Source organism: Periplaneta americana, chromosome 6 (assembly GCF_040183065.1).
Source record: "Periplaneta americana isolate PAMFEO1 chromosome 6, P.americana_PAMFEO1_priV1, whole genome shotgun sequence".
Lineage (NCBI taxonomy): Eukaryota > Metazoa > Arthropoda > Insecta > Blattodea > Blattidae > Periplaneta > Periplaneta americana.
This window is the reverse complement of record NC_091122.1, coordinates 121,004,455-121,022,995: the sequence shown is the minus strand read 5'-3', so window position 1 is coordinate 121,022,995 and position 18,541 is coordinate 121,004,455. Positions and strand designations below refer to the sequence as shown.

Here is an 18,541-nt window from a genome sequence, read left to right as displayed (position 1 = left end):
GTGCATACAACATAGCATCTGGGGTGTCAGTAGGAATGTTAATTATTTCCTTAACAGCGCTGCGAATTAATTTGTCAATATCAGATAGAAATTTCACTTTAAGATCTTTTAAAGGAGCACATTGGAAGGGGTAAACCAACTGAGGCCAGATATATTGATTTAATATATTTATCTTTTGGTCAGGCATGAGTAAGGGTGAAGTGACCAGCTGATTAAGATTTTTTGTCAGTTTTTCAATTAGTTGCGCCGCATTAAATTTTATTTCATCATTAAAAGTAATGCCAAGATATCTTATAACTTCATCCGATTTGATGCAAGATATTTCTTGTCCATCGATCAAGGTGAGGGAATCAGAGCAGAGACATCCTTTACGTAGGTGTATAACATTATTTTTATGCGGGTTTACTTCAAGACCAATTCTAGCTAAGGAATTCATAGTCAGCGATGTTGAATATTGAGCGGCAGATTTATTTTTACACAATAATACGAGATCATCCGCAAATGCAAGAATGGAAAGCTTATTTAATTGAGGTGATATATTGTATCCATATTCTCCAGAGATATTACTTTCGCTTAATTCCTTCATCACGAAGTCAATGGCAAGTCTATTTTCAACTAAACAGTTATATCCTTGTCACACTTGAAATCTGTTACCAAATTCAAAATAGAGATGGAAAGCTGGTAACTAAAACTTCATAATAACTATATATTACACAGTAATTGAAAAGAACGGTTGGAAGAAAAGCAGTTTGACTTCAGAAAGGGAAAGGTACGAGAGATGCAATTAGACTGCTGCAAACAATCAGCGAAAGATACCTAGAGAAGAATAAAGAAGTGTATGTAGTGTTTCTGGACTAGAAAAGGCTTTTGACAGAGTGGATTGGAATAAACTAATGGGGATCCTAAAGAAAATTGGTGTGGATTGGAAAGAGAGGAGGCTGTTCAGTAATCTTTATATGAAACAACGAGTCAAAATCAGGATAGGAGAAAAAATGTCAGAAGGAAGTGAAATTGGAAGAGGAGTACGTCAAGGATGCCCTTTATCACCTACCTTGTTCAACATCTACTTGGAGGATTTAGTAAAGAACTGTTTTCAGAACATGGGAGGGGTGATAGTAGGAGGAAGAAAAATAAAGTGCATAAGATTTGCTGATGATATGGCATTGTTAGCAGAAGAGGAGATGATACTAAGGGATATGCTACTGGAACTAATTGACAGCTGTGAGCAGTATGGGATGAAGATAAATGCAAATAAGATGAAACCACAGTCATAGGAAGAAAAATAAAGAAGGTCAACTTGCGAATTCTAAATGAAGCAGTAAAGCAAGTGGACAGCTTCAAATACTTGGTGGAGTGTACTAGAAGCAGTAACATGAGCTGCTGCCAGGAAGTCAAATGGAGGATAGCAATGGCCAAAGAAGCTTTTAATAAATAAAGAAGCATCTTCTGCGGACCTCTGGAAAAAGAACTGAGGAAGAGACTAGTGAAGTGCTCTGTATGGAGCATAGTATTGTATGGGACAGAAACATTGACATTACGACGAATTGAAGAAAAGCACATAGAAGCATTTGAATTGTGGATATGGAGAAGAATGGAACATGTGAAGTGAACAGACAGAATAAGAAATGTAGCTGTGTTAGAAAGAGTGGGTGAAAAAAGAATGATACTGAAACTGATCAGGAAGAGGAAAAGAAATTGGTTGGGTCACTGGCTGAGAAGTAACTGAAGGATGCATTGGAAGGAATGGTGAATGGGAGAAGAGTTCGGTACAGAAGAAGATACCAGACATATTATATGGATCATATGAGGAGACAAAGAGGAAGGCAGAAAATGGGAAACATTGGAGAAAGCTGGGTTCGCAGTGAAAGACCTGCCCTATGGCAGAACACTAAATGAAATTAAATGAATTGAAAAGAACACTGAATTAAGTGAAGTTTTGACTAATTATCACATTCTTTCACAACGTCACATTTCCACTGCTAGATGCCTCTATCTGCCATAATGCCTATCCCAGGAATCCACAATGGATAGGAACGAAAAGTGTCACCTTCAACAACTTACACTATTTCAAGACACGCATCAACCTTGAACCGTAAGTTTGCACGTATATATATTCACATGTAGAATGTGCATGCAGATCCATTAAGTGTATAATTGTCAAGAGGTACACATGAGCTGAAGTCCGCTGAGTTAGCTCTGTGTAGCGAGTCTGCCTCGAGACTAGCCAGCCTCGGTTCGATTTCCAGTGGAGCCAATGATTTTCGTGTAAAATTTCTACCTCAGGACTAGAAAAGGTGGCGGTGCACAACTTCTAATCACTAGATTGTTCACTAATATGCCTGGGTTAATAATGCAAATGAAAAGAAGGCATATGTCACTGTTGACAGTGATTCGTCTGTCAGACGGGGATATTAAGAATGACGGCACCCTTAGTGCTATTCGACAGGAGTAGGCTACATGCTGGCACCGGGTTTCTCCTTCTCCCTTCATCTTCATCATCATCCTAACCCATTCCCTACACCAGCGTTTTCCAACCTTTTCCAACATGTGGCACACTCACATAATCTAAACCAGTGGTTCTGAACCGGGGGGGAATTTTGAAGGTTTTAGAGTCAATGTGTTTACAGAATGTTGATTTGTGTTCGCTGAAAGTTGACTCCTGTGGACTCACTTTTTTACTATTCTTTTTACTTTTATTTTTCTAATTTACTACGACAACAGTTACCATTTTAATTTTCTAGTGGCACACCAGCAGATCAGTATGCTGCAGCACACCAGTTGAAAATGGCTGCCCTATACTACACTTACACTCACCTTAGTACACGACATAACTCTCCACAGATACACATCATGCACAGGGTGGCCCACCGAAGTGGTGTGCAACTTGAAAATGGATCAGTCCTGCCATCTATCCGCAATATGCGGAACCCGAATCACGTAAATGAAGTGTTTAGGCATTGGACACGCGCACGCACGCACATACACGAGCTGAATTTCGAAATTCATTGGCAAAAATGGTAAGGACTAAACCACTGAAGAAGTTGCAGACAATTAGGTTACTTACATCTAACGATGATTTGTTTAGTGGTTTGTCTTGATCCTTCGTCTAATGCTACGTGTGACGCAACACACTTCAACTGCTTTGCATTGTCTTTCCAAGTTAATTTTCTGGTCAGGTTCTGATGAACTGTAAAGAGGTCTGTAGGTGATTCGACAACTTCTGGGCGTTGTACTCCATCCAAGATTTGTTCATCACCTGAAAATTAAACAGAAAAAAAAATCAACCAACATATAAAAGCGTGTAAGAGATTATATTACAACTAACTAAACTAGTTAGCTAACAAAGGGTATGTTGTCGTCAATTGAGTGTTCTTATTGATACGATATGTTACTCGTTCAATTTATTTTATCAGAATATCCGTACTTCTCCTATAATACAATTTTGCATATTCAAATGTCCTTTAAAACTTTGTTGCATGGCAAGATTATTTTCTGTCTCACTATTTGTAAGGTACAGTCTTCAGTATTAATGTGACAGCATTGGTCTTCTCAATGAAGTAGAATTTAATTCTTGTATGCTTCTGAACCAAGATAGAACTTGAATACTTGGTTAATAATTCCTACTGGTCTGTTACAATCGAGAATTTTCGCTTGTATGTCAAATTATTTTTCGTAGTCTATACATCGTGTTTCATAAATAATTGAGGGGTTACAAAAGTTTATTGCAAGTAAACTACTGAACTTACGTAAATGAAACCAGTTCAGAACGAACGAAGAATTCTAATAGTATTTTGACACCTACAAATGTTCAATGTGTGTGCCATGGCTGACACGGTACACAACCACATGATAGTCTAGTTCCTGTCACACTCGCATCAATATAGACCTCACGATAGTGTCAACCAATGGAGTCACACGGTGTGAGGTCCGGTGATCTTGGGGGCCACAGCATTTTCAGATGCACGTCTGATCCAAAGTTTTGGCAGCATTGTGTCCAGGTTGATGGGCGTCCAAGTGATGCTCCTTTGCACATAAAACCTGTTTCTTTAAATTATTTGTATCACGCACGAATTTAATTTTTAATAGGACGGCTCTTTTAGAATGTTCTATGAAATATACGTTGAACAGTAGGCCTAACGACTGACCTAGTGTGTGAAATTCTAAAACGCAAAACGATTTCTTCACATGCATAGCAGTGATTGAATAACAATAAGGAATTCGAGCTTTAGCTATAGTTGAACAAAACAAATGGCCTACCCATAGGAATATGTACTCTTGGCTTAACAAAACATACACGCATAAACTGTTACAGTTCCTTGACAGTTCTGGACTTGTTTCATTAACTTAAGTTCAATAGTTTACTTGCAATAAAGTTTTGTAACTCCTCAAATCTTTATGAAACACAGTGTACAGTATTATGACAGTTTAACTATATAAAAGCTGGTACCTTTGATTTAGATGTCAAAATTTTCATACTATGTTTCTCAGCTAGAAGTTGCCTCTCGCAAACAGAACACTGTAAATCATTCTCCGAGTCTGCATGGGGTACTGCATCGTCAAAAACAGGAGTAGACTATATCCATTTCGACAATGTTGAATCGAAGATAGATAAGCAGGAGAATTTCTTCCTTCTGGATCCCCCCCACCAAGTTCTGTGTTCCTTTCTTCTTTTATAAGGAAAGAAAATTCTCCCGACATATTGCAAGTCTGTTGCTATTGTTATTTTAATTATATATTTTTGTGACTGATTCGTAAAGTACATACCTACCAGTCATTAGCTCATTACGTAAATTACAACCAGTTATCATGGTACCAATAAATCATAACTAGAGCATTTATAACAGTTAAAATAGGCAGACAAAAAATGCAATAAAAACGTAAAAAAAAAAGGCACAATAAATTTTGAAAACTGCATAAGTTAATATATTTTAGGAATAAATTTAAATTATATCAACATAACTTACATTTTTACTTGGTACTTGACACAATATGTTGACTTATAAAATACTTTTTTTCCTGATGAATCAGCAGAGTAATATAGGGTGTCTGTTAATTTACACATATATGGGTTATGAATCTCAACTTCCCTACTGAGAATTGAAATAGATCGGCTTCTGAGGCTTGAATTAGTAGCAGTTGACCACATGTATTAAAAAAATTGCAACCTTGTTGTTTCAATGCAATTTTCTAATTACAGATTTCATTATAGATCAATGGACGTTGTGCTTACCCAGGAACCAACTGAGGCTGGCGACAGGACGGGAGTCCCTGACCGTGCAGGTTGCTGTAATATCTGTGTTCTCTTTGTACTCTCCTCCCAGACGTGCTTCCGGCTCCGGTTTCACCATAAGGTCAGGCTGGCCGGGTGGTGGTCCTGTGACACATAACACGTGACTTAACTACAGGTAAACTATATAACTATTAAGCACAGTATATGTAGGAGGAAGGACCTCTTTTACACTTCCGATTAGCTATTGCATTTATTTAACAATTGTTGGCAAACTTTCAAGATCCCAGATACTTGGCAGACAGCAGAAGTTACGTTACTCTTTAAAAAAGGCGATCGTTATGAATCTGATAATTACAGAGGAATTAGTCTCTTCAATGAGGGTTAAAAATATATTATATAATTGCCAATGAAAAGCTTAAAACAATATCTGTAGATATACTAATGAAAGAACAAAGTGGCTTCAGGCGTGGTCGCTCAACAACTGATAATATTTTTATTTTTCGGCAACTAAGCGAAAAGAGAATTTAATTTAATTTACAAACTCATCTTGCCTTCGTAGATTTCGAGAAGGCTTTTAACAGTGTCTATGGTCTATTATGGATAGGCTAAGTATAGCCACTCTCAATGTCCTCAAAAGCTTGTAAAATAATAATAAATACTGGACAAGTTAAAACTGAAAAAAAAATTTAATAAATCAAGATGTTAGACAAGTGTGTAGCATCTCACCCACTCTTTTTAAGACACGCACGCACGCACGCACGCGCACGCACGCATACGGTGATTTCAAAAGGACTATACAACTTTGTAAGCTTACAGAAATTTAATTAGAAAACATACGAAGCTGGTTGCAATGCCATTTGATAGCAAAACTCATCAAGTTTTCACTGACATAGCTTTGTAGTACCTATTAATATTAGAGGAGAAAAATTCGCTCTGGCACCGAGGATCGAATCCGGGTCCTTGATTCACGTACCAAGCGGTCTAACCATTGAGCTACGCCGAAGTTCAATCCACAGCACCGGATCGAATCCCTCTCTTTCAGTGTTTCCATTTGTGGCCTGATTCAAAGTTCGACATGTATATTGAGATTTTTATATTAAGTCAACTGCCATTATACAAGGAGCGCACTCAGTTGAGTGACTTGGTGGCCGGGATTCCACAGTAATATGCACTGTTGTCGAAGAATCTACGTCTGTTACGGTAACAATTAATATTAGAGGAGAAAAATTCGCTCCGGCGCCGGGGATCGAACCCGGGTCCTTCGTTCTAAGTACCAAGCGCTCTAACCATTGATTTATACCGAACTTCAATCCACAGTACCGGATCGAATCCCTATCCTTCAGTGTTTCCCTTTGTGGCCTGACTCCAAGTTCGACATGTATATTGACATTTTTATATTAAGTCAACTGCCATTTACAAGGAGCACACTCAGTTGAGTGACTCAGTGGCCGGGATTCCACTGTAACAAAAGGAAACTAGTCTGACCATCTGGTCAGAATGAATAATAAAGCGAGATTGGTCAGTCGCTGACTATACCTGGTAAGGTTTATCTTGTCTCAGTAGCAATAAAACCAAGGCCCTTCAAATGAGGGTGGAGATTATAGGAGGGTTGTAAATTTTCAGGATTCCTTTCAAAACCTTGTTATTGTACGGGGTACCAGAACTCAGTTTCTTGAAAGACAAGCTCAGTGACGGAACTACACAGTGCGAAGAGAGATATTTTGTAATTTTATTTTGCGCTACAGAATGTATCAACTAGTCCCTTCCGCCACTGGATGGATGGACGGCATCGCTCTACTCCCCCATTACCATAACAACACAGACGAAGTAAGACATATCTCCTTTCTCTCTCTTTTCACAGTGGGACAAGATACATCACACAGACTTTAATGTCCAGTAGAATGACTAGACTACAGTGCTGGAAATCAGTTTAAAGGCACTTGAGTTTTGCAGTATAACACATACGTATTTATTCATATATCGCATTTCTGATAACTATGATGTAGTTTACTTAGGGATATCACATTGCATTAATGTACCCACATCTCATGTGAAAACATTGTATAGAAACAAACATAACGCTGTTGTGGGGGTGGAAATTGGTATAAATGCACTTATGCTACCACCTCAGACTGGCAGTAATGTAAGCCTCGGTGTAAACAAATCACTGCAGTTGTATTGGAGAGACGTGACCATAGCATCTTTCGCCAGTACTCGCTACAAATTCCACGTGAAAACCTCTATCAGATGAAGATAAAGCAAGCATAAATGCTTACAAAGAGTTGAAGCCCTCTAATCGGCAAATCGCCAAGAAATTAGGACGTTCAAGTTGTGTTATTGATAATTTTGTGAAATTGAGCACACAGTATGGACAAAATGGGAGATATGGTCGGACAAGGAAGCTCTCCGAGCGCACTAAACGACTTATCCTGCGCACAGCAAAGGTAAAAAAACATGTTCGCTTCTCAAATAGTTACTGATTTTAAGTTACCGGTCACTGCCAGACGTGTAAGACAAATTCTTGCAGGAGACAATAACCTAGTCTTTAAGAAACGACTTAGTAAACCACCTCTAAAGGATGACCATAAGAAGGCCAGAATGTCTTTTGCTGAAGAACACATGTCCTGGACCTCAAAGTGGGGGCAAGTGATATTTAGCGACGAGAGGAAATTTAATTTGGATGGACCAGATGGATTTCAGTATTACTGGCATGACCTCCGTATAGAGGACCAAGTTCGAATGAGTAGAAAATTTGGTGGTGGAAGTGTGATGATCTGGGCAGCATTCTGTGCTCAATGTACCTCAAACTTGGCATGGGTGTACACCAAGATGAATTCTGACACCTACACAGAGATGCTGGGATCGGAGTTGGTTCGGAGGTATGGAGAATTTGGTGACAATATGATTTTTCAGCAAAATAATGCTGTAATTCATATCTCTACCAAATCGAAGAAGTGGTTTCTCGAGAAAGGAATCACACTTCTGAACTGGCCATCAAGAAGTCCAGATTTAAACCCATAGAAATCTTATAGGTGATCATAGCAAGGCGTGTGTATCGCAACGGAAGACAGTTTGAGACTGTGGCTCAACTGAAGAATGCGATTCGGGCAGAGTGGGTTTCAATTTCTATGGACGAATTAAACAGACTTGTTAAATCAATGCCAAAGGGAATTTTTCAAGTTATTAAGAACAATGGTGGTTCAAACAAGTACTAGAACTCTGTTTTAATGTGTTTTGTAACTGTTTATTTTATTATCTACAATAGAAAGATGCCTTTATATTAATTTCCACCCTTAAGACAGTGAGTTTTCACTCTTCTCGTATTATGTGTAATGCAAAATGATAAATTTAGTTTGGTATGGTTTCTTTATAAGTTGTTAGTAAATATCTATCAATGATAAGGCAGAAGTGTACAGCAAATCAACAAAATAAACACAATTGTCACAAAAATCATACTGCCTTTCTATTAATTTGTGCGAGATCGTGCGTATTTGCTTGTTTTCCGCACAGAACCAATACGCGGTAAGTGTGAAATATCACATTCAGTATTCCCAACGTAACACACATAACAATTTCCCTCTTCTTACCGCTTAAGCGCGACATTCATTTTACTGCTTTAGCCTTTTAACATATTATATTTAGACACGTTTAACATAGTAATAATTATAAATTGGAAACTTACCACTGCAATTTCAACTAAATTGCAATGTTAATTATTGTTTTTAAATATTTGCAAAAATTAAGTAAAGTCTACTACTCCACGAAACTTATTGCATTCCTGATACAAGTAACATTAAGGAAGCCGTGAAAAAATCAACAAGATTCCAGATGCCGATGTTATTACTGCAATATGTTATATAAGTAATATTGTTAAAATATTAAAATGAAAAATAAATCATTACATAACCTTACCGTTCGTTTTAAGTTCGCATTTATAGACTGGGGGGGGGAGACAGACGTATATCACGGCCTGCTGGAGTATAGTAAACACAGAAAACATTTTATAGCAACAATGTTGAAGAAAGATATTTTGGTTTTCCGAAGTTGCCGTCATTAAACAGAAACCAACATGGAGATTTCATTGCAACTAATTAGAAATTCGTCTTTCAGGTATGTAATAAACGATCTTCGCACAAAATAATGTACGATACACGAGCGGTATGTTTGTTTTCATGTTCTCGGAAATTAAAAAAGCTCAACTACGTTTCGCTTTTTCAATCTTTTCCTCGAACATGAAAACGTCAACATACCGGTCTTGTAACGTATATTACTATTCCACCACTGTATGTAACTTACTGGCAACGGTGAGCTTGGTGGTGCCTTGGGCCTCGTCCGCGTCGGTGGGGAAGCCCATGGAGCACTCGAAGTTGCCGTTCTGGCGGTCGGTCACAGCACGCAGCGTCACGCCACACTGTCCTGTGCTCAGGCCGCTGCCTTCGTACCAGTAGTTCTGCGTCTTCTGCGTCATCTCGTTGAGATTGAGGCCGCGGTCTATGCCCGGCACCTTGATGCGGCAGTACATGAGGGGCTTGCCCACGCGGCACATGAACGTGAAGTTCTGCCCCACCTTCACCGTCGGGTTCTTGGGCGACACGTCCACTGTGATGGCCCTGACGCCGGCTCCACCTGCCGAACCACAATAGTGTTATTTATGCATGTAATTCACACCACAGTTTTTTTATTTGATATTTACTATTCATAGTTCACAGAAAAAAGTACACACATGTAATAATTGAAAAAAACGTACATTTACACACTTTATAATTAGGCTATACAGTGAAACCTCTCATTTACGGACATCGAAGGAACGTAAGAATCTGTCCGCATCTAGGAGGTGTCCTTTATTGGGAGGGAGGCTCCCCAATCTAACAGTAAATTTATAATATGCATTTTGTATCCTTTCACGCTTTAAATGAAATGTATTACTGTAGTTTAATTCTAAATACAGTATATAGTACTACAGTAAATTCTTTGAAACTTTGAACTCTTAGATAAGACCGAAAAAGGAAAAGGAAAAAAGGAAAACACAGCCATACAATTTTATTCTAGGTCTACAGTTATGCAGTACTGTAATTTACAGTTTTCAACTTAACCTTTACGTTCAGGTGCCATGTCTCTCGAAACAGGACTGATTGAAGTGAAGAGAATAATCCTACTAACCCTATCATGTGTCGAATACAATTTCACGATCGCGGAAATCTTGGATCCCTCAGAGAGGTTAAATTTTATGACTTTGTTTATCCACCCGCTTCCAGCTAACAAGGGCAGCTGGCTGGGCTAGTGATAGCCTACGGACCCTTATTGTTTATTTATTTATTTAATATGACAGGATTAAGGCCATAAGGCCTTCTCTTCCATCCAACCAGATAGCACATATAAATACAAAAAAGAAATACAAACACTGTTGAAAATAATAATAATATTGTCTTATTTCATGTTAAGGAATTTCTGTACAATTCTCAAAACTAAATTTTCCATTTTTGTAACACATTAGGTCTTGAAATCCAAGTTCTGTCTGCAGTCAGGAGGTAAAGCAAACTTTAGGACTGTCAAACAGCTGTCCGTGTCCGTATCTGAGAGTGTCCGTAAACGAGAGTTAAATTTATCGCTATTTCTATATTATTGCAGTTGGGACATAAAAATCTGTCCGTATATGAGGAGTGACCGTATCTTGGGGATGTACACATAAATAGGTTCCGTATTTCAGCTACCTAAAAACTGAAGTTAAACACACATTGGGTATATAGTACGCCGAACACAGGTAATGCAACGGATAAGGATATAAACAAACAGGTCATCACTGCGTGTTCGTGGAGTACAGTCAACTCCCGACATTCTAAAGTTATACTAGTAAACACATGCTTGAGCCGTGATGTTCATTTTCATCGTGATTTTTTGCAGTGAATAATAACGTGCATTCGTAAGTTACGGAACTTGAACAAGTGTAAGTGTAAATTAAAATTACGTGACATTTATTTTTTTAAGGTGACATGTATTTATTTTATCCTGACGAGTTACTCCCTTGGTTTGAATTGTAAGTTTAGTTTAAATGTAGTTTTCTTTATAAATATGAATAAGGGTGCATTGTATGTCTTATTTGAACTGTTGTATCAGTGAAGCGTGGTGAGTCAGTGAAGTTGTGGTTTTCAGTGTAGTGAATATTTCGACCAGTGATAATTTATAGTGTCAATGAAATGTGTTCTATAGTGTCAGTAAAATGTGTTGTATAGTGTCAGTGAAATGGATCATAGTCCCAGTGCAGTGAGTGAGATGAGAGTAAAGTGAAAGATTATTATCAGTACCAATGTGAAACTTATGTAGTGCGTATACATATGTAGGTTGTAATGTAAAATTAGGTTCACTTATTAATTAGGTTATTTATGTATTATTATTAATTGTAATTTAGTGTATAATAGTACTGTGTATTCTTATTGTATTGTGTATTGTATAAATGTATTGTGTATTGTTTATATTGTTTGTACCACTGCCACCGGGTGCTTCCCCACTTGCAGTGTAAATAAATACATACGTATGTGGATGTCACTTGAAATGATTTTATAGTGCAAGAAATTCCTTGAACAGCACATGACGTTATTGGTACATGATGTAGTACAAGATATTTATACTGTGTTTCATTAGGATACTGCACAGATCTCTCGTCACTGAAAACCCACTAATTTTCTATGTAGGCTACTTTTCTAGAAATTCCCTAAACTGTAGATTACTTAATTTATTAATTGGGATGTTGACACTGAACATCATGGTAGGCTACACAAATTCATGCTAAACGTCGAGTTAATTATCAACAGTAATATCACTAGACGTTTTGATTTATCTAGAGAAAATCAAAACTCGATTGGGATTTAATTGACTATTACACGATTAGAAGAAAGTATATAAAGATTAGAAGTAACGAAGTACTCCAATACAATAAAATATTAATTGACTTACGAAAATACAACTGTCTTCAAATGTATTATTGTACCATCTCAACATTACAAATATTACGCTAGATGCATGCTAGATGGCAGTAGTGAGCAATGCCTTCTCGTCGAGAAGTTCTCGATCTATTATACACGATGGCAATGTTACTAGTCAAGAAGGCTTTGTTGATTCAGTTTCATTTTGATTAAAATGCAACATTCCACTTCAATTATCCGAATCCCAGTAATCAACGTCACTTGACAGATGATTTTCAATAAATCTTAATATTAAACAATCTCTGATACGTGATTATCCATAATATCATATAGCAGAAGCTATAACATAACCTAACTAATATACACAAGTGTTAGAAAAGTTTTAATTAACGACGATGACATAAAGAATAAACATGAATAATTTTAAAAGGAATAATTATTGAATGTACAATTTTCAAATTTGAATGTGATTGGTGGTTCAATTGATGTTATATTGGACGTGTGCATAATAGAAGTGGAACTCGTTGATTTAGGCCTATATGGTGTATTCAACTTATTCAGGATTTCCGAATGGTGCTCTTCATTTATTTGTAAATCGGATTTCAGAAGATGCATAGGTATGATCAGTGATTTTTATTAATTCTTGTTCTTGAATGCCAATGCGAGTCATATTTGAAACTGCTGTGCATCCACTGGAGTGGTTTGTAATTATATATATATATATATATATATATATATATATATATCTTTGACGTCCAGACCAGCGCAGTTTCAAATGTTGGCAAACAAAGAAACAAATGCTAGGGACGCGATAAAATTAAACAAATGCTAGGGACGCGATAAAATTGTGCGATAAGCAGCCATGATTGGTTGAAATACGTCCTTTCGTACCGTTTTATTGGTCAAAAGTAGTATGACGTAGTAAGAGTGTAATAGTCTTCATAATTTTCATATTTTTATGGTACTGGTTCTTTTGGATTACGTTCAACACACTTTCGGCAACTTTTTGTATTGCAGTACCTTCCAGTGTACGTTTATTTTACACATTTTATATGTAATATTGTTTATATTGACAGTGAAAATATTAGTTCAAATATCCTCACTATGCCCGCAATACTACAAGCTTGAGCGTCTTACCTAAGGCATTTACCTCTGCAATGAACCTTCAATCAGCCACAAAGCTGTAGTTATTTGAAGTAGATAAATTTTATGTTAAGTTAACTGTTTAAAATATTTATAAAGAGGGGTTTTGTCATTCGAATTGTCTGTAAATTTTTGCAGATTGTATATTATAATCTTCTATATATACAACGGATGCGCTGTTTTTGTCACTCCTTGAGATGACTGCTTCCCGTTACACAAAACATGTGACATTTTTACCGTTTGTACCTTCAATAAAAATGTAATCACGCCAAAAAATATCAGTTATACATATTTATAATCGTGATAAATAAATATAAACACCTTTGCATATATATAATTATAAATCGTGATATAGATATATATATATATATATCACGATTATAATTATGCAATACAGTATATTTTTTGGCGTGATTACATTTTTATTGAAGGTACAAACGGGAAAAATGTCACATTTTTTGTGTAACGGGAAGCAGTCATCTCATGGAGTGACAAAAACAGCACATCCGCTGTAGGATTGTCGGTCGTAGTCACGCAATGAGTGGGATTTAAAAATTTCCCTGTCACTTTTTTTTTACTCATAATTCTGAAAAATCGTGTATCTCACATTTTTTTATAATTTCTCATTCTGCTGACTTCACGTACAGCCGACAGTACAAGCTCGCAACGTTGTACAAAATTCTCTTTGAAGCGAAGCATCCAGAATCGTGTCGAATAATACGAATGACTAAACAACAACTGAACCACCCCAACAACATTTCTCCAACATACAGTAATAATGACAGACAGACAGTATTAGTAAAAAAAAAAATGAAGGTGATCCCACATTTGATTATAGGACTTCCGACAGCAATATTTTATAATGGCGTCTGTTGATGACGTTGTAAGAGAGCTCACGTGCTACAGGTGCCGCCCCTCATTAGTACCCGTCCGACAAATGAACATCGCGCCGCGCAACACACGGACCTTCTCCTTTTCCCACTCTACGTGCACGTCACTCACTCCATCGTGCGGTCGCGTCCTGCATGACAACCGAATTTTTAATTGGAACGTTGCTACGAGACGCAAAAGCCTATTTCACGCGACGCAAGGCATCTCTTAGAGCGTCGCGCACGATGAGAGCCTTAAAATACGAGAAGAGACTAGAAATAACATGAATATTACTAAGGCATTTTTAATTAAAGTTGTATAAATAACGTATATTTACTTTAAAATCCCATAAATGAAGTGTAAGATGTCGTATTAATCTTAGTACAGCTAGTGAAACATGCGACAGATTCTTCATAAGAAGCTTTTATGTAAATCTGTTTTTATACACGCAGGGAACGATTGTCAGTCCGCCGAAAAACTCAAGCAAATAGCAAAACGTTATACTTATTTTTTCATTTTACACCAAGCAAAACCAAGTCAATGGTGTTCGAAAACAATCCCATCCGATCAAAAATCGTTGTAGAAGACGAACTAATAGAATACAGATCCTACTTCAATTATTTCGGTTGTGATATTACATGTAAATAAACGAAAATTTAGATATATAAGAGTTGAATAAATTTAGCGTTTGTGCCACAACCAAGAGAGTGCTAAACAAAAGAGTAAAAGGAACTAAAATTACACTTTGTAAGGTGTTTTTAATTTGATTGTTGCTATTGTTGTTATTTTAAATTGTATCATTAACTACATAGAAAATAAATGCTAATTTGAAAGACAAATTATTAAGTTACTCAATACAATGAAGACATAATCCATATTCTTTCAAATAATTGAAGAGAAATAGAATGTTCAAACTGACATTTAATTTATGAAGTGAAATATTTTTCAAATTTAAAATATTACGATTACACTTAACATAACAATCTGAATAGATATGAACACAATTGTATGCATTTTCGTTTGGTTCATTTTTCTATTGGTTCAATGCCGTCTGGAGATGTCATGTTTTAACCGAGTCTTAATGAGTAAGTATATTTTTGAAAATTAGAATGGATTAGTGATATAAACGTCCACATAAAAGTGGGGTTTAACGAAGCCGTTCGTCTCAGGCAAACATACATATAAATAAGGACATATACAGTTATCCAAATGGATGGATGGATAGACAGACAGACAGACAGATAGATAGGAAGCACAGATAGATGGGAAGGATAGATAGATAGATAGATAGATAGATAGATAGATAGATAGATAGATAGATAGATAGATAGATAGATAGGAAGGATAGATAGATAGATAGATAGGAAGGATAGATAGATAGATAGATAGATAGATAGATAGATAGATAGATAGATAGATAGATAGATAGATAGATAGATAGATAGATAGATAGATAGATAGATAGATAGATAGATAGATAGATAGATAGATAGATAGATAGATAGATAGATAGATAGATAGATAGATAGATAGATAGATAGATAGACAGACAGACAGATAGATAGATAGGTAGATTAGATAGATTATAAAGACAGACATACAGACAGATAGATAGATAAATATGTAAAGATGGATGAATAGAAATAATATATAACTATAGAAAGAGAAGTAGATATTAGGGGAGAGTCGGGTAGTATCGGACAGCGGGTAATATCGGACAGTGAGTTTCTTTCACCTACCACACGATGATAGTACCTGATTGACATGGTTACGTTTCTGTGATGTCGCATAGAGAAACGTAATCATGTCATTCAGGTACTACCATATGGTGGTAGATGAAAGAAACGCACTGTCCGATACTACCCGATGTCCGATACTACCCGACTCTCCCCTATATAGATATCCATCTGCTTATTTTCCCCATTTATCTACCTATAGATTGTAACAGGCGTATTTCCTATACTTCCTGTAATAAATGCCAGGCTACATATTTTATTCATTTTGCTCGAAGAGCAAAGTGGATACGATGAAAAATGCTGTAAAACACAGAAGGCCAGTCCGCCGGGAGAGGCGGCAACTACTTCTGCCTCTGTGTGATGCGAGTAGCGAGCTACACGGGCGCTTCATCAATACGAGAGCTTCCTGGTGGGAAAGTCTCCAGCTTCCACAGACATCTGATGATCCTCACGTCCGCTGAATTTTTATTCCAGCTTCGCTGCTGCTGGTCGACCGACCGACGCGTTGCAGGCCGTTAAGCTGATATTACCAACACTTCCTGACATTAACAGCAGTGGCGGTTTTTTTTGCTACGGAAATTACCTTCATGTTAAAATAAAATTCACTTTACTTTGTAACGAGACAATTAGTGGAAGCCTTTTTTTTTTTTTTTTTTTTTTTTTGCAGAAAATTACTATGAAGGGTACCAAGAATACCATAACAACAAATACAATTTTCAGTCAATCGCCATTCATTCATCCATCCATCCATCCATCCATCCATCCATGTTTCACAGAGGCCTATGCTAATCCGCCAAGCTATTTTTTTTAATCCGTGGCGCTACAGCCCGTGAAGAGCCTAGACCGACCAGCCGGCTGCTGGCCTCACGCCCGCATGCCGAAGCAGAGATGGACGATCATCCAACCAGAATGGAGGTATCATGTGGTTAGTACGATGATCCCTCCAGCCGTTATAGCTGGTATTCGAAACCGGATTTCGCTACCTATCGTAGCTCCCCAAGTGCATCACGATGCTGGGTGGGCACCGGTCCCATACACTGGCCGAAATTTAATGAGAAAATTTCTTCCCCCATGAGGATTCGAACCAGCGCGCATTCCGTAACGCGAGTCCTAGGGAGGATGCCTTAGACCACGACGCTACGGCGCGGGACGCCAAGCTATTACTGAAGAAAATAACATGACTGTTGAGAAACGGGCCCTCATGTAATGGAATGCTTCCTACAGAACGGTTTATAACAACAAATCACATTTATTTTTAGTCATAACATTATTGTATGATGTGTGGGTTGCATAAATAATAACTGTTTCAAGCAGACACGCTCTTATGATGACAAATGGGATCCGTCACGTTTCTTCCAGTATATTGAGTTACTATTGCGTCATGTCTAAATGAAATTTCGCACGACAAAGAAACGTGACGCCCAGCATAGGGAAATTAATTTGATTTAGGTATCGTTTTGTTTGTTCAAGGATTCAGAAGTTTGCATATTGTATTAGTAGTGAAATGTGTAACAATTCGCTATCTATTGTTACCCTCGCACTGCAGAATGTAGATTCGACAGTTTTCTCCCGTGTTCAATGATACAAACCGTCGTAGTTTAATTTACTTGTAGGCTTACACTGATTGTCATATAAATTATATCGTTAATAAATAACAATTGTTTACCGCTGTGGAGAAACGGTTAACATGCCTGACCTTGAAACGAGCCGCCCTGGGTTAAAATACTGGTTGGGGCAAGTTACTTAGTTGAGTCTACGTAAAGATTAATTTTTGGTCCTACAGAATATAGGTTATTTTTTTAGTTCGTTATTTAACGACGCTGTACCAACTACGATGTTATTTAGCGTCGATGAGATTGGTGATAGTGAGATGAGAGTTGGAAGATGAGGACGAGAATTCTCCATAGATTACCTGGCATTCACCTTACGGTTGGGGAAAACCTCGGAAAAAACCCAACTAGATAATCAGCCCAAGCGGGGATCGAACCCGCGCCCAAGCGCAACTTCAGATCGACAGGCAAGCGCCTTAACCGACTGAGCCACGCCGGTGGCTTATATCTGTTATTATAACAATTGATATTAGAGGAGAAAAATTCGCTCCGGTGCCGGGGATCTAACCCGGGTCCTTGGTTCTATGCACCAAGCGCTCTAACCATTGAGCTACGCCGAAGTTCAATCCACAGCACCGAATCGAATCCCTCGTCTCCAGGCCACAAAGGGAAAAACACTGGAAAAGAAGAATTCGATCAGGTGCTGTGGACTCAAGTTTGGCGTAGCTCAATGGTTAGAGCACTTGGTACGTAGAACCAAGGACCAGTGTTCGGTCTCCGGCGCCGGAGCGAATTTTTATCCTCTAATATCAATTGTTACTTAGTTGAGATTTTTTCCGGGGATTTCTCTCAACTCATTAAGAACAAATGCTAGGTAACATTCGGCGCTGGAACCTAAACTCATTTTCCTGGCATTATCACTTTCATCTCATTCACACGCTAGATAACCATAGCAATTGATAAAGAGTCTTAAAATAACCAATTTTAAAACTGACAATTAGCAAGCTGTATTATCTTAAATAAATATAAAATATGACCACTAACACAACGTACTTCGCCATGTTTCCTCTAAAATATTGTGCTGCTGTAATG

At 37.5% G+C, this 18,541-nt stretch overlaps 1 protein-coding gene across 4 annotated transcripts in view; it reads right to left on the bottom strand.

Moving 5' to 3' along the window:
- The window catches only part of Fas3 (fasciclin 3), a 368,573-nt gene that overhangs the window by 96,367 nt on the left and 253,665 nt on the right, over window positions 1-18,541 (bottom strand). For all 4 annotated transcript variants that reach the window (XM_069828844.1, XM_069828846.1, XM_069828843.1 and 1 more), the window contains 3 exons: window positions 9,527-9,856; window positions 5,231-5,374; window positions 3,065-3,256 (listed from right to left, as the gene is read on the bottom strand). In XM_069828844.1, the coding sequence (XP_069684945.1) occupies window positions 3,065-3,256; window positions 5,231-5,374; window positions 9,527-9,856 (666 nt within the window). The remainder of the gene's footprint in view (window positions 1-3,064; window positions 3,257-5,230; window positions 5,375-9,526; window positions 9,857-18,541) is intronic.